Source organism: Phyllopteryx taeniolatus, chromosome 15, assembly GCF_024500385.1.
Source record: "Phyllopteryx taeniolatus isolate TA_2022b chromosome 15, UOR_Ptae_1.2, whole genome shotgun sequence".
Taxonomy (NCBI): Eukaryota; Metazoa; Chordata; class Actinopteri; order Syngnathiformes; family Syngnathidae; genus Phyllopteryx; species Phyllopteryx taeniolatus.
The window spans coordinates 3,486,641-3,511,210 of record NC_084516.1 but is presented as its reverse complement, the minus strand read 5'-3'; the positions used below and the strand labels follow the sequence as shown (position 1 = coordinate 3,511,210).

Genomic DNA, 24,570 nt, shown 5'->3' with positions numbered 1-24,570 from the left:
TACAGCATGCAGTTAGCTAGCAAGCTAATGTATCTTCCGTGGATGTCACAATTTACAGAAGAATCTCGGTACTGCAATTTAAAATTCCATGTGTCAAGTATTTTGTCTTACTTGGGCTACCGTCATATGTTGAAACGCAAAATATTGTGAGGTTCACATTAAGCAGGAAGAACCTGCTGTAATTGCCAACGGAAACCTGTTAGCCCGCGAGCTAGCTAGCTAGCGACTAGCACAGTGTTGTCTTGGCATGGAAAAGGCCCCCAAAGACTCGCCGGAAGAAGCTCTTAGCCAATATATTTTTATGGGTCAAACATACAGGAGGCACGTGTTAGACATGTGAACGTATTTGAGTGACAGGTGTTCATGTTTGAGCTGGATGAGTTTCTAGCGTAAATTTTTCACCATTTCGAAACCTGTTGAAATGTTTTAATTTGGCAGACTTGGTAACAACACTCACATCCGAAAAGACACTTTTATTCTCTTGACTTGAAAAAAATGTGCTCACTGTTTGCAAAAACGTACGTTATCATTCTTCACTGAGGGCTCTAAATTGTTTTTGTTTATAAAAACATTTATGTGCCCATATAAGTTCCAATTAAACCCTTGCATGTCCACCAACAAAAAACATTATGTTTTTTGTTCGCAGTCATGGTTACCGTGGAAACCTAGCTGTGGGTCAGCGGTGTGCGGGGCGATATTTGGAAATAAATTTCCCATCAGTAGTCCAGCGAAGAAAGCGGTAGCGACGACACGCGTGGATTAGCATTTGTGTTAATGCGTAACCGCCGAAGCGATGAGGATGGAAATAAGCCTGGCGGGCGGCGGTTCCGCTGCTTTGATGGAATTCTGTCACGAGCTCGGAGGCTTTAGTCGGGAAAAGACGCTAGCGGTCATTGTGTCACTTGGCATAGTTAGGAAAAAAAAAAAAAAGTACTTAGCACATTCAACATTTGTTTTTTTTAGAACGTAATCTCAGAAAGCCATATCTTGTTAGATGAGTTTTTTTTGGTATGCATGAGAGACTTGAGTTTGTGTGAGAGTCTTTTTTGGAGAGAGAGTGAGAGAGATTTTTTTGGTCTGAAAGTGAGAGTTTATGTGTTGTGTGTATGTGTGAGATAGACAGGGAGAGAGAGAGAGAGAAATGTTTTTTTGGTCTAAATGTGAGAGTTGTTATCTGATCTGTCTTGAGTTTATGTGAGAGACTTGTTTGAGTGAGAAGCTATTTTGGAGAGCAAGAGAGATTTTTTTGGTCTGCAGCTGAGAGTTTGATTACAGGCCTTTTTGTGTCCTTGATGTAAAATTTAAAGAAAAAATATATTTAAATAGATTTTTTTCAATAACCAGCAGTGGTCGGGTCTAATTATAAGTGTTGTCTAAAATTTCATGTTAATATTAGTATATTTTGACATTTTTTTAGTGGTTTTATTGTGGTATTTTACAGTTTTCAGGGTTATGAAACCTGTAAAATACCAAAGGGTTTGGATATATGAAGCGCTATCGTTCTACTAAAAAATGCAAAAATGGCGTAAATTTGACCATAAATTCCTTAAAATATGATAGAATTAATGATTTCTCATCATATGTACAAAACATTTCAAATTCTGTCTTTTATTTTAAAAAAAATATGTCTGTCCCTTAAAGTTGCTGCCATTACCGCCACGTTGACCATTTTCAGATCAATAAAGTTTATTCAAAATCTGATTCTTTAATTCCCTGTGTCATTTTGTCTTGTCACTCAAGCACATGCTAGGGCGGAGAGAAGTCAGACATTTTGATAACTGGAAGAGTAAGTTTTTTCCCTCATTTGTACCCTTAAGTTACATAATGTTTTTATTGCATGTCATTACCAAACGACTTGTAGTGTTAATATTTTTAAAGATTTTCCTGTAAAAACTTGATAATCATATGAAAATGTTGTACAGGACTAGTTGGCTAAAAGACGAATTTAAGCTAACTCTACCAGCACAGCACAGTTAGCTAAAAACTTTTAAATGTCATTACCATCACAAGATTAATAAATTTATAATCAATATGCCATTGTGGCGGTAATGACATTTCTCGAGGGTATCTCACAAAAAGACCAAATAAAAAAATAATAAAAAGGTTAAATCAATTTATATGGACATGAACAGATTCTGACTCACAGCAAGATGACAATTAAGGTAAGGTAGGTGTATATAGTTTTGTGACACTTTATTTTTGAGAAAGACGAAAATCAAACGTGCCAAATCAAATAAACATCCGTATGTGGTGTGGGTGAGAGAGCGGGAGAGAGCAAGAGAAAAAAAAAATCGGTTTGCATGTTAGAGTTATTTATGTGACGTGTGAGAGTGAGCGAGACAGGGCGAGAGCAAGAGATTTTTTTATGGTCTGTATGTGAGTTGTTTATGTGATGTGTGAGTGTTTGTGTGTGAGAGAGAGAGGGAGAGAGAGAGAGAAAGAAGTTATTTGATTAGAGGTTATTTGGTCATTAGAGAGAAGTTTTGTTTTTTTAGTGTGTGTGTGCGTATGTGTGTGTGCGTATGTGAGAGAGTGTCATGTTTTTGTCATGCAGGTACATGTGATTTTTTTGTGAGAGTCTTTTGAATGACTGTGATAGTTTTTTGATGTGTACATGAGATCATTTCCGTGTTTTGTGTTTTTTTTTTTTTTTTTTTTAGTGTGATTGAAGGTTGCGTAAGTGTGAGAGGTAAAAGTTATTTTTGCCCTGCAGGGCCCCTCCCATTGACTCCCGCCCCCCTACTGTGGCCCCGCCCACCTCTTGCTCACACTTTTCCCCTCCCTGCCCTCATTTCTGTCACGCTCACTTTGCGTACGACCACAACACGGACACACAAGAAGGTGATGATGAGTGCCGGTGGCCGGGCCACGCTTGCTCTCTCCTCCAGGCTCGTCATTACCACCGCTGTCGCCGTCGTCGCCTCGCTCCCATAGTGAGCTAACACACACATGCACAAAGGATGGGGATGCAGCCGCAAGACAGCGTGCCGTCTGATTACCTGTCAGGTGAGAGTGCACCTATCTATCTATCTATCTATCTATCTATCTATCTATCTATCTATCTATCTATCTATCTATCTATCTATCTATCTATCTATCTGTATCTATCTGTATCTATCTGTATCTATCAGTGTTTACATTTGGCGTGTTGCTGCTGGGAACTGGAGACGGTTTATGTTGTTCACGATTTTCTGGGAGCTGTGAAACTAAAATTGGTTGGAGGGGGGGAAAAACACAGTCGAGGTGTAGTCTCACAAGAATTACGTTGTATTATTATTATTATTTTCCAATGACGTCGTGCATTAAATGTTTGTATATTTTAGAGAAAAAAGCAGTAATCCTGACTGAATTTTTGTTTTGGAGGAAAAGTTTCCAAATCTTAAAAGAATAAGTCATTTTAAAAAATCTTTTAAGAATTAAGTTGTGTTTTTTCTTTTGTTTTTAAAATACATAAAGTCACAAGAATAAAGTTGCAGTTTTTCAGGCAAAAATTAATTTTAGATAATAAAGTCAGTTTTTTAAATTAAGAAAAAGTCATATGTAAAATTTTTCAGGAATAAAAGTCAAACTCTTTCAAGAATAGTTGTATTTTTTAAGAGACAGTCATAAAAGTCCTATTTGTTCAAGAATGAAGTTGTAATCTTACGAGAATAAAATGGTATTTGTTCTGAGAATAAACATTTTTAATTAAACTTTTTTTTTACTTTAGTCATATTTTTTTTTCTTCTATAAAGAAAATTACAAGTAAACTTAATAATTTTATGAGAAAATGTGTATCTTTTGGAGGGGGAAAAAGTTGTATTGTATTTTTTCAAGAGAATTATTTTTTTCCTCGTTAAGCCAGACGGCAGCAATCAGCAACGCTAGCTCAGCGTTATTTACGCTCAAGTGTGTCGCATGGCTGCCCGAGGCAGTGGCAGCATGGCAGGTGGCCGGCAACATTGCATAACTGACGAGAGGCACAGAGCGAGTGTAACATAGCAAAAAAAATAATAATAATAAGAGAAATGAAAAAAAATCCTGAACTTAATTGAATTGATCACGTCGAAACTGGGAGGCCGCTTATTGATCCTGTTACAGACCGACCTCAGCGATCTGTGATTCGATTCGTCCTTCTCGCCACGCCTCGACGAGCATCGCCACGGCAACCATCGCTCCGGTGGCTGATTTCAGGTCAGCTTGTTAGCGTCGTGTCACATTTGCTGCGAAAATAAAGTCGGAAACGCAAAAAGCTAAACGTGCAGACAGGATATTGGTTAAGTGAGATAAAAAAATAATAATATTTCTGAAATTCTGGGGGATTTTTACAAAATTTAGTTTCAACAAAAATGGAAGCTTGACAATTATAGAAACATATAGGCTTATTGTGGATTTTTATTTATTTATTTATTTTTTGGTATTGTATATGTAATAGTTCAGGTTGGCATTTCTGTAGTATTTCTTACTGAATTTCCATCCGTAATGTGTAATATTGAAACCACTTATTTTTAAATAAATTCTTAGAAGAATATTGATACCCCTGACTGTTCTGGACTTCTGTTTCATAGATGGCCGGAAACTAGTCCCATTAGAAACACAAGATAACTTTTTTTTCGTACTATTTCTGACTATTTTTTCTAGGAATGGGTTACAGTTCACTAAATACACTTGCTTGACCATGAGGAAAACTTTACACAGGATGGGCGAGTACTTATACCAAGAATTGGTATCGGGCCGATACCGTCATCATTTCGTGAAGGCTGCCGATACCAGCCACCGATACTTAAGGGGAAACAAAAATAAAATCTGACATTGAGTAAGTCCTCCTCACCAGTAGTTGGCGCTGTACTGCAGCGGTTTGACATTAGCGAATCATCATGTGCATCGGAAAGAGCCAAAGTCTTTGTTCACAATTATCGGTTATTGTGTTAATTGAAATCTTATGAAATAAAAGTACTAGTGGTGTCAGTACCCGAAATCGGTATCGGTGAGTGCTCAAGAGTTCTGATGCTCTGATTGCTGAAACATTCTAAACATAAGATTTTTTTCCTGCTATTTCTTCTTAGGAACATTTCAGTGCGCTCAAATTTGCCTGGAGGACATATTTCATAATCAATTAATCGGCCCATGGATTACGATGCTTTCATTAACGTCCATTTATTTTCATGTCATTGTCATCCTTCAAGCACATGTCGATAAATCTGTTGTGCTCTTCTTGCTCAGCGGGGTTGTGCCAGTTGCCTGTTCATTCCGGCGCAGAGTTCGTTGTTTTTAATATTTCAAACATTTGGAAGCACGTTTGCTTGTTCGGGCCCGGGAGGTTATGTTTATTTCATCGCTGCGGCTTTGTTTGTCAGCAGCCTCAGACGACACACGCACATTTTCAGCCGAATTTGGCAGAGGAATAACATTTTATAATATTTTCTTCTGAAGGTGCTTTTAGGTGGTTTTAATGGAACGCTAGTTAAAATATATTCACGCCTTGATCAAGCTCAAACCAAACTCTGGTGCTTTCACCGAATCACGCAATCCGACATGAATACAGAAACATTTACAAGAATAAAAAACAAAAATAATAACTGACCAACTGACTGTCCAGCCAGGGGCGTCAATAGGTTTTATGGACTGCTGGGGGCTTAGTGTCGTCGCACCTGGAAAATAATTTTGTCGATGGGGAGGAAATTGTTTATTTTTTTATGCATTTTTAGGGGCTGTAAGACCATAAAAAAATGGTTGAACCACAAACAGCCAAATCATTTTGAGGGGGCTTAAAACATTTTAAAATAGGCCTAGCGACGCCACTGTGCCCAGCCAACCAACCAGCTAACTAATTGACCGATCAATTGATCGAATAATTAACAAACGACCTACTATCTAATCAAATAACCAAGCAGATGACTACTGGAGACAAATTCCTTGTGTGTTTTTGACATACTTGGCAAATAAACATGATTCTGATAACACTGGTTACCTCTGATTTGGAGGAGGTGGGGGAAAAAAATCTACCGATTGACCACCGGGTGGCAGCAGACGTGTAGGCCTGCAATGTGCTATCTGATTGGGACAGCCCTTATCTGTCCCGCACAGTGCAGCGTGAAGCGTGCTCACGCATGACTGTACGACTCACACACACAAGGCCAATGAATAGCATTGCATATTTCTCCCTGCACGCGCCGCTTCCACCAAATTGCAGATTGGAGATTACACTTGAACAACACAGCAAAGCAGCTTTTTATACCCACAGGGTTGTAAATGAAGTGATCTCCTGACAAACTTTGTCACCCCCTGTGCTTCTGCAGATGTCCGATGCCCGTCGCGACACTGGCTGTCACGTGGACAGTCCTTCGAAGAGCGGATCGCGGGGAAAGTGCAACATGGCAGGGTTCGGGATGGCCACACCGTGAACGAAGAGCAGGTGGCGACGTCTTTCTAGCATTCCTGTCGTTTTTTTAAGATGAGGGTGTCCATATTATAGCCCATATTTCCTAATGTTTACTATTGTGTGTAAATACCAAAAGGTGAGTTTAAAACTGACTGAAATTTGGAAAGTGCTCGTGGGCATATTTGTTTGCCCATGTGTGATGTCACATGTTAGCGTAGTATTTTGGCTATTATGCTAACTAATGCTACTGATTAACCGCATGTGAAGGTGGTGTTCCTTGTTGAATAATGCAACTACTGAATACAGTCATTTATGTAACATGGGGTCATGTTTTTGTACATGCTAGATGCATGCGGTTGGTGTTTTATGGTCCTCTGCCTTTGAAATGCTTTGCTGCCATCTTGTGGCATCTATATGCAATTAAAAAACAACGTTTCGTGTAATACAGTTATCTGTTTTCAAACGTAGGGAGTAAAACTAAAACGTCGTTAGAAAAATAAATACTAAAGTACAGATAACTGAAAATTCTTAAATCCGGTAACAAATTATTTGTACTTCGTTACATTGTACCACTGTGTAAGAATGCGATAGTTTGTATGTGACTTTACGACATAAACACCACATCTCGACTAAAAAGATGGAGAAGCTTTGAGGAGGCTCGTTCATTTTTCTTTTTGCCCTCTTTTCGTCCAGCTAATCTGCTACAATCTTGTGTTTAGTTTTTCAGGGTTTCAAGAGGAAAGTCCTGACGCAGGCCGATGCCTTTTCTCCTTTGACGCACCTCGTTTATCACACGTTCCACAACTGTGTTGTTGTTCTAAAGCAGGGGTGGGCAACCTGCGGCCTGTGGGCCATGTGCAGGCCGCCAGAGTATTTCACCCGGTTTCAAATTGGATTAACTGTTTGGAAAAGACTGCCAAAATATTACATAATATTTAATAATGTGGTCCTGAAAACATGAGGCTAGGCCAGGGGTGGGAAAATTATGGCCCGCGGGCCACATCCGGCCCGTTGATCATTTCAATCCGTCCCGCCAAAGATTGGTACAGAATTTCCAAAATCATATCAAAATCATGACTGCATTCATTTAACCGTGTCCTGTAATGCCGAGTGGTTCCAACAGGTATCGCACTAGGTACAATGATACATTGACTTGACTTTGGCTGTTCTGTTTTTACTCTGCTACTGCTCTGAACCCTTCTTCAACCATGAGTGGGCCAAAGAAAAGAAAAATTGACAGTGAGTGCCGAGTATTTAATATAGAATGGACTACTAAATTATTTTTCACTGAAGTCCGGTCAAAGGCTGTATGTCTAATTTGTTAAGAAACCATTGCAGATTTAGAGAAATATACTGTAACTGTCAGCCGTCACTTTTCTACCAAGTATGTTGATTATGCTAACAGCCAATCAACGCAGGAACTGATGGCTACGGCTCAGCGGTTAAAATCAAGCTTGCAGGCTCAGCAAAACACCTTTATCTGACAAACTGCCATTCATGATTCAGTCACACAAGACCCTGAAACAGCGCCACGGGAGCTGCAGATGGAACTGATTGATCTCCAGTGTGATACTGTCTTATAAGAGAAGTTCAACTCTCAAACTGGATGAGTTTTAGGCTTAATTAAGCACAGACAAATTTCCCAAAATCCGGAAGATGGCACAGAGGATGCTGGTGGTGTTTGGCTCTACATATGTATGTGAACAGACTTTTAGTGTGATGAACACCGACAAAACATCCGACAGATCTCAGCTGAGTGATGAACACCTCAGATGTGTTCTGAGAATTGCCACAATGAAACTAACACCAGACTTTGATTCACTGGCAAAAAAAAAACAGTGATCAACAAAACAACACTGTTCCCTTAAAAGTAAATCTAAGTATGAACACTACAATTTATTTATTTTTTTTATACGGAAGCATCTGGTCCTGGCTTGGCCCACCTATCAAATTTTAAAAGTCAATGTGGCCCCTGAGCCAAAAAGTTTGCCCACCCCTGGGCTATGCTATGTTTTTAATAGAAGATTTTGCTGCTCATTAGGCAACTGGGCAATGCTACATTTTGCTAGTCGTAAGGTGACAATGTTATGTTACGATTTTAAAAAGGTGGTTTTGACAGTTGTGAGGTGACAAGGTTATACTACGTTTTAAAAAAGGGAGGATTCCAAAAAATGGTGGCATAATTCATTGATTTATTGGCATCTCTGTCTTTTCTTCCACTCCAGATGTTCCTGGAGGAGCACAGAAGATGCACCTCGGGCGGGCCTCGTCTTCTGCGACGCACCATCAGCGTGCCTGCCGAAACGCACTTCAACGAGCTGCGCCGCCAACCGTCCACCGAGAGCGGTGAGCTGAACAGTTCAATCGTTTAATATGCATTAAATATTCAAAAATCGTAGTCATGTAAGCGATAAAACACTCCATTGCTGGCGTTTAGCAGTAAGAAATGATGACTTCTGCAAAAGGTTGTTTGTTAGGAAGATTAGGGATGTTGATAAACAACTATGTGACTTTTGGAAACAGGAGTTCAGAACATCCCCAGAGAGCAATTCCCCCAGGTTTTAATCGATTATTCGCTCATTACATTTTACCAGGGTTGAAATTTCATCAGATGCCCATCCCTAGATGTGTGAATGTGGGAATTCATTTTCATTTCTTGGACATTTTTAAGCAACGGTGTGATATTTTTGGTATGGAAACAGGAGTTCACAACATTCAGAGAGAGCAGTTCGGCCAACCGTTCATCGACGAATGGTTCATTCATTTTCTTCATGGTCCAAATTTTGTCAAAGACCCACCTTCATTTTTACATTTTTAAGCAACAGTGTGATTTTTGGAATAGAAACAGGAGTTCACAACATTGCAAGAGATTGATTATCCCAATTATTTACCGATGAATCGATTAATCATTATCTCTGTACTGCAGTCAAAATTTGCCAAAAGCCCTTATATCTGGATAAATGCTTGGATGCAATGTATTCATTTTCACTTTTAGGATATTTTTGAGCGACTGTGTGACTTCCGGTATCGAAGCAGGAGTTCAGAACGTTCGAAGAGTGCAGTTCTAGCAATTATTCATCTATGAGTTGATCGTGAAGTTTCCCCATGGTCAACATTTTGTCAAAGAACCGTCCCTAAAACTGGATAAATGTATGGAAATTTCATGAAAGCAGGAGTTCACAACATTACACCAAATTACATCACCGAACAACGCACAAGGAGAGTCATATTTAGAGTTGTTATACACCTTTTGACCAATAGAGGGAGAAATGTATTCACAAAAATAGCAACCAGTGTTTTATTAAGGAAATTTGTCAGGATTTTTGTTGTTGTTGTTGTTTATTAAAAAATATATTATTTTGATTGTTTTATTTTCAGGACGATACATAATTGTGAATTTTTTAAAATGATGATCCAGGCCAAATAAGTGAGACAAGCCACGCGTCCTTCTGCTAGTGCATCATTTGCATTGCTCACATTCGAGTCGAAATACCTCCGGCGCAAATATGAAATCCCATCTCATATTTCCTTGGTCAAAAGGACACAATTACGCGTGGGAATGCGAAAGCATGAATATGAATTAACAGCCTCATTTCTTTGAGCTCCCTGACACTAAATGCTGACAGATGTCTTTGTCTGTTGGCCTAAATGCAGAAAAAGCGGCGCCGTCTCCTGCTCGTGTGGCTCCAAGTCTTGAGAAAAAAGCGATGAGATGAGTAAAAAAAAAAAAAAAAAAAAAAAGTGCGATGAATTATACACACACAAACACACGGATCTCGTCTCATCGTTTCAGCATTCGTAAGAGATAAATCAGATCTGAGAGAGCTTCACCGCTATTTCAGTTAATACATTTAATTTAAATACATATAATTGTGATCCAATTAAATGTACTTCATTTAAATATGCTTTGATTTGAATGCATTTAATGTAAACGTTTAATTTAAATATATGTTCTTTTAGCAATAGTTAAGGCGGCACGGTGAACGACTGGTTAGAGCGTCAGCCTCACAGTTCTGAGGACTGGGGTTCAATCCCCGGCCCCGCCTGTGTGGAGTTTGCATGTTCTCCCCGTGCCTGCGTGGGTTTTCTCCGGGCTCGCCGTTTTCCTCCTACATCCCAAAAACGTGCATTAATTGAAGACTCTAAATTGCCCGTAGGTGTGACTGTGTGTGCGAATGGTGGTTTGTTTGTATGTGCCCTGCGATTGGCTAGCAACCAGTTCAGGGTGTACCCCGCCTCCTGCCCGATGATAGCTGGGATAGGCTCCAGCACGCCCGCGACCCTAGTGAGGAGAAGCGGCTCAGAAAATGGATGGATGGATGGATATTGTAAAACTAATTCTAATTTAATTTAATTTAAAGAAATGTAATTAAACATCGGCATTTGTATTTTCTTTATATACATGTAATTTTATTGATTTTAAATAAATTAAACATGTAATTTTGTTTAGTTTAAATATCCATCCATCCATCCATCCATTTTCTGAGCTGCTTCTCCTCACTAGGGTCGCGGGCGTGCTGGAGCCTATCCCAGCTGTCACCGGGCAGGAGGCGGGGTACACCCTGAACTGGTTGCAAGCCAATCACAGGGCACATACAAACAGACAACCATTCGCACTCACAGTCACACCTACGGGCAATTTAGAGTCTCCAATTTATGCATGTTTTTGGGATGTGGGAGGAAACCGGAGTACCCGGAGAAAACCCACACAGGCACGGGAAGAACATGCAAACTCCACACAGGCGGGGCCGGGGATTGAACCCCAGTCCTCAGAACTATGAGGCTGACGCTCTAACCAGTCGGCCACCGTGCCGCCTTTAGTTTAAATAGATCATTTTATCTAGTTTAAATACATTTTTATTTATCCCAAATAAACATTGGATGTTCTAGTAGGCTTTGCTGCTCATATAAGTTGGTTTCATCAGACCATAACAAACTCTTCCAAACGCATGTTGGAAAATTAGTTGCAGGCTTTTTATATCCACTCTGTATACAGTATATCTCTGGTAGTAATTCTTAAAAACTGTATTTTCCTCCACATTGCCACCCTGGATGTCATTTGTATTCCAAAAACGACGTGATGGTGCCAGCAAAAAGCCCCCCAAAAATGACACGCTTTTCCTTGGTTTCCCCAGCGGCGAAATTTCCTCGCTGAGGGAAACAAAAAAAAAATGTGCTGATCGGCATCAGAGTTTAAACCGCTGGGCCAAAAAGCTCCTCTGCAACCACAAGCCTCTCTCTCTCTCGCTCTCTCCACCCCCTCACGCAGGGAAACCACGTTTTTCCTCCTCCCTCTGATCCACTGCTGTACTGTACTGGCTCTCCGTCCTTCTCTTTCTTTCACACCATTTATGTGATTTGAGTCGGAGCAGGCCGGAGCAGCAGCTCGGTCCGCGTGCAAAAATCATTTTTAAAGAAACTTAGGAAAAAGTTGCATTAGCAACACTTTTGGACCTTTTGACTATGGATGTGTGAGTGGACCATGGAGCCCGAACTGGATGCTCAGCATGGTGAGTAACCATTTAAACATGCAGAAAAGTTTCAAACAATTAGAATAGCAGTTTTTGAGAGGTAAAAAGTAGCGTCTGGATGAAGTGATGTTTCTGTCATTATTAAGTCCCGCCTTCCTTCGGTCAAAATGGGACTGTCCCTGCTCCAACACATACCGCCAGGACCATAAATATGGGCATATGGACATTATTCTCATCTTTTTGATTGTAAACACCACCACAATGGAACTAAACGAACCAGATGTGTTTTAACTGCAGACTTTCAGCTTTAATTTGAGGGTATTTACAGCCAAATCAGGTGAACAGTTTCGGAGTTTTAACAGTTTGTGTATACAGTATGCCTCCCACTTAAGGAACCAAATATAATGGGGGAAAAAATAACAATCAGAAATCAAACTTTCTCTTTCTAGTATTTGGTTGCAAATGCTTTGCAGTCAATTACAGCATCAAGTCTGGAACACTGGATTTCATCCCAGGTGATGTTCTTGAGGCATTTTCCCTTCAGTTTTGTTTTTAGAAAGTGAAATGTATGCTCAATCGGATTCAGGTCAGGGGATTGACTTGGCCATTACATAATATTCCACTTTTCCTTAATAAAATTTTTTAAAAAATTAAAAAAACTTTGGGTTGCTTTTGCAGTATGCTTCAGGTCATTGTCCATCTGAAGTGCTGTACCAAAAAAAAAAGACACCCCCCCCCCACCCCCCAATATCAATGCCAACACATCTTTTTATCATTTTAGTGGCAAGGCATCTTTGTAGAAAACACTAAAAGGTGTAACATTTTGAATGGTAAAAAGTTGTTACAGCTGGTTGACAAATATAGTAGTATGTCAGTAGTATAAGTTGACATTTTCAATGGGACTTCTCTTGGGGCAAGGAACAAATGGCGCTTTTTGTTTAGCATTGACATTTTAGGCTCATTTAAGGAAAATAGATGAAAATTTGTAATGTTTTAAGAATGGATATTCTCTGCCTAATTCGACTGACCTATACTACTTCAACTCAACAACTGGTAGAAAATATTTAACATTTTGCTGCATGCTTTGAAAAGGAAAAAGTAGCACCATCTGGTGGCTAACTATTACAATTAAAAATTAATTGTAATCCCCTCAAAATAACTCAACACACAGTCATTAATGCTTAAACCGCTCGCAACAAAAGTGAACACACCCCTAAGTGAAATTGTCCGAATTGGGCCCAATTAGCCTTTTTCCCTCACTGTTGTCATGTGCCCCATTAGTGTTGCAAGTTCTTAGGTGTGACTGGGGAGCAGGTTTGTCACACTCTCTCACTCACTCACTGAGAGCTGTTGAGCAAATACACAGTATATAGTTAGTACAAACTTAATATTTTGAATGGGTTTCAAAGGGACATTTCTTTGTTGCGAGGAACAACTGTGTCTGTTTTTAAGGCTGATTTAAAGAACATCCATCCATCCATTTTCTGAGCCGCTTCTCCTCACTAGGGTCGCGGGCGTCCTGGAGCCTATCCCAGCTGTCATCGGGCAGGAGGCGGGGTACACCCTGAACTGGCTGCCAGCCAATCGCAGGGCACATACAAACAAACAACCATTCGCACTCACATTCACACCTACGGGCAATTTTTTTTAGAGTTGTCAATTAACCTACCATGCATGTTTTTGGGATCTGGGAGGAAACCGTAGTGCCCGGAGAAACCCCACGCAAGAACATGCAAAGTCCACACAGGCAGGGCCGGGATTGAACCCCGGTCCTCAGAACTGTGAGGCAGACACTCTAACAAGTTGTCCACCGTGCCGCTAATTTAAAGAACAGTGATGACAATTTCATTTTAAAAAATGAATAACCAGTGAATTGAATGGCACAAAATGGATGCCTCAAGGGTTACTCTTTTTGTTCCTAGTGTGTTGTTCTGGCTTTATCATCTTTTAGTTGAATACATTCCAGTTATATGTCATATAGTCCACGTGCAATACATTTTCTCGCCTGCACTTTCACAGTCATTTAAGTGTGCAGCAAGGGAGGGCTGTGGTGGGCGCGATAATGCCACACTTCTGCCAATTCTGATTTGTATGCAGTGTGTCGCTTCGCAGCCTGTGGGTGTTTGTGTGCGGGCGACAGTAAGAAAGAGAGAGAGTTGGAGGGGGCGGCGGGTGGGCTAAATCGGAGGGAGAGAGAAGAGTTATGTACACAAATAAATCCTGCGGGAATCAAGGCGACAGTGTAGTATTTTCTCTTTCCCCCTTCATCTTCTTCTGCGGCTTCCTTGCTTTTCCCTGCCTGGCCGGAATGTTTGAGGCTCAACTGGATCATTAAGAAAAAGGGAAAAAAAGAGAAAAAAAACAATAAAAGTTGGCTTTAACTAGACCTGAATGATGTTGTTTTTGTCCTTGTGGCTGATGGGAATTCTTTAATCAGTCTCCTGAGATGACACATTCAATGAAAAAGCTTGCTTGTAGACACAAATGCGAAGACAGAGACGGCCGTGATGTAATGATCTCCTGCACTTGTTATTAACTATAGCTAAACAACCAATGTAGACATGTTTGATAACATTGTTTATAAGGAGTAACCTTAACCCTAATACCCTCACACCCTAACCCATCCTTACCCCAAACCACTAACCTTGCCCTAATGCTAAACCTTAACGCTTCTCTAACCTAATCCTAACCCTAATTTAACCTAACTCTAATTTGTAAGCCTATCCTAATACATCCTAACCCTACCCGACCTCTAACCCTAAACAATACCACCCTAACCCTAATCCTACTGCTAACCCAATCCTAACCTGACATTACCCTTGTTATAAAGCCTAATTATATCCTAAGCCTAACTCTACCCCAAGGCCTGCCGCACACCAAACGGCAAAATCAGTTTTGCTGCCATTCACCATTTGAATGTCAGGTGAACGGTGTCGTAACGTGGCTAACGTAGCGACCAATCAAACATGCCATGTTTTATCACATCATCTTTTACAACAAAAGTTAACGTTTTCAGGTATGAAGCGATATCTAGCCTGCCACCGCCACCAAGCCTTTCCGAATCAGTATATACTGTACAAACAATATACTTAACTGTGTTTGTAATTTCATATCTACCTGTGGCTAAAAGCAAAGCGTGGAGAATCTCTGTTGCTGAAATACACGAGTACAGACAATGAATGGGAGCAATAATTGCAAACAGCCTGTCAAATAGCCATACTCTCTCCTTCGTGTTTTTGTATTATTATAATATAGCCACAGCGGCCAAGGCAATCACTTCGATATGCGGCACCTGAAAACGTTTCCCGATAAGAACACGAGCGGTTGCAGTTTTTCCATTGCAGCAAGTTGGCTATATGTATGAGAATCAATTGCCTGGTGTGTGAATGAGAGTTGCAGACTGTACTTTTTTTTTTTTTTTTTGCAATTGTCCAATTGAGCCACATTTCTCGGTGTGCGGTGGGCCTAACTCTAACCCCTATCCCCTAATCTATGCCCCCATACTACCCTAACGCTAACCCTATTTTACCCTGACTAAAACTCTTCACCCTATTCTAACACACCTAAACCTTAACCGTATGCTAACTCAATCCAACCCCTGACCTAACCCATCCTCTACCTTTTCTCTAACCCCCAACCCTAATCTATGCCAAGATAACCATATTTGAGCCACTGAGAACTAAAGTAGGCAAACTAAATTTTTGTCAATTTTTAAGTTGCCTGTTATTTCACTGGTATCAGCATTTTTTTTTTACCTTGAGTGCCATTGCTTCTGCATGTTAGTAAAAGTGAATGTGATTTATCATATTTCATGAAATATTGATAGTGTGGGCTTTGGACTTTAGAGGTTTGGACCACTATTGCACTAAACGTTTAGTGGCAGCCACTGGGCGGCAACAATAAAACTCACTGTTAAAAAAATCTTGACACAAAATGCAAAATGACAAAATGGAATTAGCCCACTATTGTTGTCAGTGTCTCATTTTACCTGTACTAGAACCCTACCCCAACCCACTTTTACACTAGTCATACCCTAACTGAACCCAACCCTGACACTAACTCCTAACTCTAACCCACCCCTAACTCATCCAAATTGAAAGGCCAACCCCTAACCTCATCCTTACCTACTGTAAACCATCTTAACTCTAAAGAGGTTATAGTGTGTATGGTGTCGCTTTGGATGTTTCCACAGACAAGACTACATCTTCCCGTTTTATTGTATTTTTTCGAGCTGCCGCCGGCGAGAGTTCTGCTGATGCTGGACATTCTCCCGCACTTAGCGTATGTTTTGGAGCCACGGCGACGCTGCATAACTCAAATAACAGAGCAGCGTTTCAGCTCCACCAGTATCGCTCTGCCGTTTCACGGACTCCCGTCTGCATTTGGACGCCACACCCGTGCACTCAGCAATTTTGTTTTGGAATTAACTGGGGGTCATGTGAGGAGTATGCCTCTTAACAGGCACCCTAAGGCATGCTACCACTAAAGCTAAAAGCAAATGTCATCAGCTTCCACTGAAATGTAAATAATGGTTAGGTCGCTTAAAGCACATCATTCTCGGGTGTGTTTCGGCCGACGCACCGAAGGGAAAACCAGGGAGCGAGAGGAGGAGCTAGGAAAAGAAAATACTAATAAATAATAATAGATTTGACCGGGCCTCGACCGCTCGTGAGGCCACTTATAGCGGTTCATTCCCGGTTGTGATTGGCTCACGGCGTGGTGAGAATGGCGGTGTTGAGGGCCGACCTCCGCTGGTGCAGCCGCCCTGACGCTCACCTGTCCTCTGAGGAGGCTCCCTCGACTCTCTCTGAAGGTGCCAGTATGTAAAAAGGGGATTTTTATCATCGTGCCGAAGGTCTTTTGCAAAACCAGGGCAACTGTTTTCTTTTTTACAGAACCGGTTTATATCCAAATTCATTTTGGGTCAAGTTGAATGCAAATACTCCCAAATCTTAGTGCCCCAAATGTCATATGTTGGGAAACTTATCCAGAAAAAATATAAACAGTATAAAACAGAGCTGATAAAAGATTGCTAGAAATGTCAGATTTATGTGACATCACAAGCATATCAGAGCTTTTAATTGGCCCGAAGCTGATGTATGACGGAGTAATTGGTTCATTCTGTTTGTTTTATTGGTTCGCTTGTCTCCATATATGCACTTTAAAAAAATTATATGACAGAATATTTTTTTGCAAATTGGGGAGGCCAGTGTGTCTGGGACAAAAGAACACCTTTGGTTCCACTTTCCACACGGCTGTGCCTTTAACCTTTCAGAATTTCCAGATTTCCTCCAGATGTAAGCAGTGGTTTTGTGGTTTTAAAGCACCGTCGCCATTTTTTGTGTGTTTCTGCCAAGGAAGAATGCGTGTTGCTTTTTATATGAGCGTAGCTTTGCTTGTTTTGTCATGTGCTAACCATCTCGCCCGAGTTTAGTGCTGCGTGGAAGGAGGCGTGTATATTTTAGTTTTTTAAGCCTGCAGTTTTGTATGTGTGTTTTTATTACGCTGTAATCTCATTCAAAGAGAGGGGAGACTATTTTGTGGCAGGCCGCAGGGTTAAATTTAGCCCAGAGAACCCGGGAGTCGTGAACCCTGTGAGGTCAGAATCTTTGCCGGCAACTTTGATTAAAAAAAAAAAAAAAAAAACATACACTTTACTGCCCTTAGGGTCCTTTCTCTCATGTAAATATAAACTGCTGCTGGTGGCTCATGGTAATGTTAGCTCAGCTAGGACATTGGTGTATTGTACTCCACAGTCTCCACTTTGTTGCAGAGGTCCATTTACTTGATTGTACTCCACAGTCTCCAGTTTACTGTCCCAGTCCAACCTTAGTCTCCTTTCTGTTATACATAAACCACTGGTGCTTCCGTTAGCGTAGCCTGTTGCTGTGGCTAGCCTGGACATTTACAGATTGTGCTCCACAGTCTCCACTTTGCTGCAGTAGTCCATTTACTTGCCGCCCTGAGTGTCCTTTCTGTGATGTAAAACACATTATCTTAGCCTGTTGCTGTTCCATTGCGATGGATGCTGATAGATAGTACACCACAGTCTCCACTTTGCTACAGTGACCCGTTTACTTTCACTAACTTAGCCTGTTGGTATGATGACACTTTTTTTTTTTTTTTTTTTTTTTTTTTATCCAAGAGGAGACTAAGGGCCACTGCTGCAAAGCAGAGCGTATCATACCGCAGCCTCTGGAGATGATGCTAACGTTTTCATGTGTGTTCATGTCGTGTGCATTTTCACAGTCGTTCGTATAAGTGCGTGTTTCACGACCGGTAAATCTTATGTTAACGCGTCGATGCTGCACTGAGCAAACTGTGCTGGGGGGGCTGGGGAGAGCGGTGGAAGACTGAGGTGAGGGGGGGGGGAGCGGAAAATATATCAGCGCCATGTGAAAGCAGGTAAGTAGTTCAGACAACGCAGTCCAGCAAATCTTTTCAAAGTCGGACGTTTGGGGGGTGAGATTTTAGGCTATGTTTACAGGTCAACAACCTAGTTTAAAAAAATAATAATAATGTCTTTGGATTTTTTTAAATGTAAAAAACCTAACTGTACCTCATCTTTACCTCAAATTCCTAAAAGCGATCATACTTCCAACCCCTAACCCTACATTAACATTAACCCTTATACTAAACCTAACCTGAAAAGTTAAACTATTCTTGTGTGTAAATAAAGCGGCACACCCAAATTTTTTGTATTCGTATGAGTAAAAAAGAATAGGTCACACTGATACGGTCAGTGGAGTTGCGTCCGGCTATATAGCTACATGTTTGATAGCAATCAATCACATTAAGCAACGATTTTGGCCTTATTACATTTTCACACAAAAACAGCGAGTGAGCACCAGCCAGTGCAGGATTTGGGCCAAGGCGGTGAGATGAAAGACAAGGAGGCGTGCTCGCGGACTCCGGACCTTCACTCTGTTGCTCTTTGTAATTCTATAGGCAGCATACCACAACGTACAGTATTTGCTCACTATGTCGCTTTGGTTGCCTTTTGTGCATCTGCAGCTTTGCACTTTTTAGACCCTAGAGTTGTTATATGAGATTTACTTATTAAATATTGCAAACATTTATTTTTCAAATGTTTTATTTTCAAATACGCAAACTGTTTTATTGAATTTTATTATCCATTTTCCTGTTGCCCTATTCTATTTTCTTCACATTACTTGTGTGGCAGAGCAACATGATATGTATACTACCATCCTGTATGTGAATAATTATAATCATAATAAATAAGCAAATGCCTAATCATAATAATAATAGCTTGAATTTATAGAAAAATATAGTTTGAAGTTCCATCCATCCATTTTCTGTACCGCTTATCCTCATTAGGGTCGCGGCCAAGCTGGAGCCTACTAGCTCTACTACTAATAATAATAATAATAAGAAGAAGAAGAAGAAGAAATATGATCATTAACATTAATATTCATATTAATAACAGTAATATATTTCTTTAAAAATATATATATATACAAATTATATATTTTCCTCTGTTATATGTTGTCTCTGCTTTATAGTGATGATGATAATAATAATAATCATCATCACCATAAAAACTAAAAAGGAATTAATAAATTATTAATAAATAATTACTAAATAACTCCATAAATAATGTTAACCTATAATACACTATAATAATAAATTATCTGCTAATATTATTTATTTATTTTCGAAAACGAATATTTCCCCCAAAAATTACAAAATGATGTCTCCTTGTTAATGATGATGATGACCATCAGCATCATCGTCATAATCACAATTATGATAAGGGACTTTGGTGTACATGTCTAAAAAGGGAGCAGCTATCGTGTAGCATTGTGTTTGTAATTGTACGCCACAATGAGACAGATAGACAGCCTCCAGGCTTTTTTGTAATGCGTCTGGATGGTGAGATGAAGTGTCATGTGAAGTGAAGAGGGCGGGGGTGCGCTGAGAGGGTTATGGTGGGGGGGTTCGGGGGGTTGCTTTTTCTGCTGTCACTTCCGTGAACAAATGCTCATCTTGACAAATGTTCGAAACAGAAACACGAGAGTTCCCGCAGAAGGTGAGGTGAGGGTGAGGTGAGGAGGGTTGAATGTCCTGTTCAAAATCCTGTTTTACTCACGTTCTTAAATTCTGTTTTTTTCTGAAAACTTGTTTAAGGTTACTTTTTAGGTGCAATAATGAAATGGATTTCACAGGGACCTTTTCGCTAAAGCAACATTAAATCCATTGAAAACAGACATAAAAACTTATATGAATAATAGATAAATACCTTCTGAATAAAACCATTTCCATAAGCAGTTCATGTTCACACAGTCGCTGTGGCTTTGTGCATTTGGATAATATATATATATATATATATATATATATTTTTTTTTTTTTTTTTTTTGCACTTTATAGATCTGTCTGTCTGTCTATCTATCTATCTATCTATCTATCTATCTATCTATCTATCTATCTATCTATCTATCTATCTATCTATCTAACTAGCTATCTAGCTACACTGCAAAAAACTGTGCTTAAAAACAAGAAAAAAAGTCATGAACTGAGGTTCTGATCCATCCATCTACTGAAAAGGAAAATTTAACTTGGCAAATTAAAACAAGTAGATTTATGGTATTTTGCTAAACTTACTCATAACCAGTAATACAATCTCATTAACCATTGATAATACCTTGTTAAGCGTCTTAAGGGATAAAAATGCTTACACAAAAACTACCTGGTAAGAAGAAATTTCTTGACGGACAAAAAAAAAGCGTATTTTGCATATTTGATTTGTGATATTCCATTTTGGTTAAATTCGAGTTTTTACTGAGATCGTACGATTGTATCAAAAACCATGGATGGGGTTTGAGTGCCAAAGAGCTGGAGTGTTTCTGGTGAGGCCCGAGCCTAGCTCCGCGGTTTTTCGCTCAGGCCGCAACAAAAACTCCCATTGGCTGGGCGGCGATGTTGGAATTTGGCTCGCGACTCCACCTCCTCCTCCTCCTCCCACCTCTTGCTCTCTTAACCCTGAGGAACGACACAACGTTCCCTCTACCTTCTTTCAACAATGAGGGTGGGGGTCGGGGTGGGGGGGCTGAACAGTTTACTTCCTAACTGAAACAGCTAGGATGAAAAGAAAAGAACGGGACGGTCCCGCTTTGTGAGAAAGTGTGTGGGAGGAGGAGGTGGTTGAATGGTAGAGGGGGGCAGGGAGGGTGAGCCCTGCAGGAGTCCTCAGTCAGGACACACATGCACTCACTCTCTCTCTCTTTCTTTCACACACTCTCACATAGCAGAGGAGTTGGTTGCTTGGTCGGCTCACGGCTACGAGCCTGCATGAGGGGGAAAAGGAAGCAAAAAACAGAAATCTGGAGCTCCTACTTGTTGCTTTGGTTGGGATTTCTTCCTCGGGATGAGACTCTGAGGTAAGGTAAAGCCTCCCCCCGGGTTTCGCATCGTCATCTTTCCCCACCGCCGACGTGTGTTTACATGCCACACACACAGCGACATATCCTGAATCGACTTTACACTGGAAGTTAGTTTTCAGATTCCATTATGTGAAGTTTTCCAAGCAGTAGAAGTAGTAGTAGTAAGTGTCTGTGAATGTGTGTCTGGGGGCATTGTTGTCCTATTATTAGAGTACCAGCAGCTGCGGGGAAGGAAGTAAGGCAGAGAAGAGGGATTACCGTCAGGGGGGGTGGAAGAAAGGGGACGAGGAGGGGTCGAGGGGGAGATCCAGCGGGAATTACAGACTGATTTTTGGGGACGGCGATCAAAAGGTGGTGGTAGTCAAAAAGGGCAGAGTGGAAGTAATCATGTGGAGGTTGATGCCTTTCACACTGAGCATTGAAGCTGTCTTTTTTCCAGCTCGCTGTTCCTGTGTGTAAGGTAGGATTGTGGGGGGGCTGAAGTTGACCCAGAGTATCTGCCGTCTTCTGACGTCGTATCACAGACAAAGTGTGTAGTTTAAAACCCAAGACATGCTACCAGGATCCCTTTGTGTCATAAGCAATCTCACTGAAGTTTCACGTTAATGATCTGAAGCCGGCTTTTTCACAGCTCACTGACCCCGTGTGTAAGGTACCAATGCAGGATTGTGGGGTTGCTGAAGTCGACCCGGGAAACTCTTCTTCTCATGTAGTATCAAAAATTGTACTTTAGAGTGTAGTTTAACATGCAAGAGATACTACCCAGATCCCTTTGTGTCGAAAACAATTGCTGCTGTCTCACTGAAGTTTCACACATCTAATGAGCCGAAGCTGTTTTTTTTCTGTGGGTAAGGTACCGATGCGGGATTGAGGGGGGACTAAAGCCGACCTGGAGAATTTTCCGTCTTCTGGTGTAGTATCAGAGACAAAGTGTAGTTTATCACCTGAGTCATTGCAGGTTTGCACTTTCCGATAAGTAACATCAGCCCGACAGTGACGGCTGCTCTCAACCCAAGAGTTTGTGGGCAGGTTTGAGATTACGTCGAATGATTGCTTGACAGGTTGACTTGTGCTTGTTGGTAAACTTGCTGTGAGGCTGTGATTAATGTTGCTATGATTTGTGTTAGAAATCACCTCTTCTGGTGTCCTGTTTCTGAGATGTTTAAAAACAAAACCCTACGAGTTGGCGACTACTTGTTCACTACTTGGTGAATGACAGCTGTCACGAACAATGGTGTTACTTTTCCCCGTGATCACCTCTTTCCCCGAGACATGTTTCTGTGATGTTTGCACGCTTCCATATTTCCTTTCCAAAATCCTGCGGTCTTGAGTAAGATTTTGTGGCGAGAGACGTTGAGTAGTGAAGTGAAAGTTGGAAACTTCTTGTTGAAAACCGTTGTCTCGTCCCTATTGCCACTTTCCGGGAACATTTTCCTGTGATTTGTATATGCAACACTAATTCCTTGAAACCCCCTATAGTCTTAATCAAAACTTCGTTGTGGAGCACTCCGAGAGTTAAAAAAAAAAAAGGAAAGCGGAAGACTACTACCACCTGTTCCAGGGGTTTGTGTCGAATGCTTCGTCCCTAGTACTTTGTGTAAAAGGAGAAATTGAAAAAAGTGGGAGTATTTAATAGAGTGTTTGGGTGAAGGTGACATAGCGTCTCTCTCGCTTTCCCCTCACCCACCTCACAAACACCTCACTGTGTTTTTCACTGAGGAGGTCCAGCCCTCGTTTCCTACGCTTCCCTTCGAGGTTTTCGACGAGCGGCTATGTAATTAGCCACTCGTAAATCTCGAGACAAGTGAGGACATGTGACAGCGGTATTTGGCAGTGGCGTCGCGTCGTTGAAAGGTGGCGATTATTGCGTGTCATGCGGTCGCGTATGAAGCATTGAGCCTCTTGGGGGAGGGGGGGGGGGGGGGGTGTATCGAGGAGCGTGTGTTGCTAATTAGCCTTTCCCTCACTTTGATTTGTAGCAAATTACTTTTTGGATGTTCCGGCATGCTATAATAATGCGATTATGCTTTTATTATAATGGATGCTATTGGGCTACAATACGACAAACTATCTACTATTTCATCTCAATTTTCGCAAAAATTGACTTACTCTGTGTGAAATATGGGCTGTCCAATTGAACACACAGCTATTATTCTGTTGGATTAGTGCCAACAGGTGGATATGGATAGACAAGGTAACTGTGGTTCCTGCCATCTAGTGGAAGAGCATTTAATCATTCTGCCTGTCAATATACAACACTGACATAGATAGATGAACAAAGATGCATTTTTTTTCTCATAAATAAAAATAATTTGGGGTCCAACTAGGTGAAATCAAATTAATGTGGCATTAAATTTGTACGTCTCAGGTACCGATGCCCCGAAACTGAGCAGGAAGCGACAACTGTAATGACTAATTCCGTCATGTGTGTACACTTTCAGATTTTCCTGGGAACATTTCTCTGTCATTTTGATTGGCAGGGAATTTGCACGAAAAACTCTCAAAGACCCATGCTCAAAATTAGAGAGGAAGTCGGCCATTTTGGATCCCCAAGCAGGTATCACAGGCATGAGTGACATTAAATTGCCAAGCTGTTTCGCTCCGGCCATCTATTAAGTGACAAACATAGAGTCCAACTTTGATGGTCATTTCCAGGATTGGCCAGGAAAGAGAGAGGTTGGGGTGGGGACCAAACAGAAAACAGGAAAGACAGGAACATAAACTCTGCTCCCTGAGGTTCCCCCTTTTCCCTCCAATCCTACCTCACTTCCTGTCATGTGACCCTCCAACGCCACAACAGGGATGCTATTTTTAAGAAAAATGCTATGAGTGTCTTTGTTGAAGCAGCTGCCTGTTCCTCCTTCTGTGTGTCGACCGTCCTGTAGTGATTGAAGACAAGAAGACATTAAACTTTCTGCTTCCTCCATCTGTGTGGGAATTTCTGTTGCCGGGCGGGTTAGGAGGGGAGTTATGCGGGAATGTTTTAAAAAGTATTTAAGTCTGCATTTAGTCTTTAAGTCAGTACTGACCCAACCTTTTGAAAGAATTTTATTTGGACTATATATGACCCCTGTCCATTCGGTTGCACTTTGACAAGTGCTGATGTTGCACTAGCCACCAGCTAGTAAGCATGTTTTATTTGTTTATTGCGTTACTAGTTACTGGCATTACTAGTTTTATTTTGGTAGGTTTCTAGCCAGAAATCAGGACCAACCCAACATTTTGTAAACAAAAGACTCTATTTGGATGTTCTTTGACAGGTGTCCATTTATTCGTGCTATTAGCTGCCATATTGACTAATCCAGCCGAACCTTTTGTGAAAAGAAGTCTTTTATCT

The 24,570-nt window shown here is 40.8% G+C and overlaps 1 protein-coding gene across 7 annotated transcripts in view; it reads left to right on the top strand.

Annotated features, from left to right (window-relative positions):
* Window positions 1-1,763: 1,763 nt before the first annotated feature.
* dab2ipb (DAB2 interacting protein b) overlaps window positions 1,764-24,570 on the top strand; it is a 94,357-nt gene continuing 71,550 nt past the window's right edge. For 2 of the 7 annotated variants that reach the window (XM_061747608.1, XM_061747606.1), the window contains exons 1-4: window positions 1,768-1,786; window positions 2,714-3,006; window positions 6,279-6,394; window positions 8,587-8,707. In XM_061747608.1, coding sequence (XP_061603592.1) covers window positions 2,961-3,006; window positions 6,279-6,394; window positions 8,587-8,707 — 283 coding nt within the window. In that variant the 5' untranslated portion in view covers window positions 1,768-1,786; window positions 2,714-2,960. Of the gene's footprint in view, window positions 1,787-2,713; window positions 3,007-6,278; window positions 6,395-8,586; window positions 8,708-11,705; window positions 11,872-20,980; window positions 21,231-24,570 lie in introns of those variants that run through there. The other 5 variants (XM_061747618.1, XM_061747614.1, XM_061747607.1 and 2 more) reach the window with 4 other exon arrangements.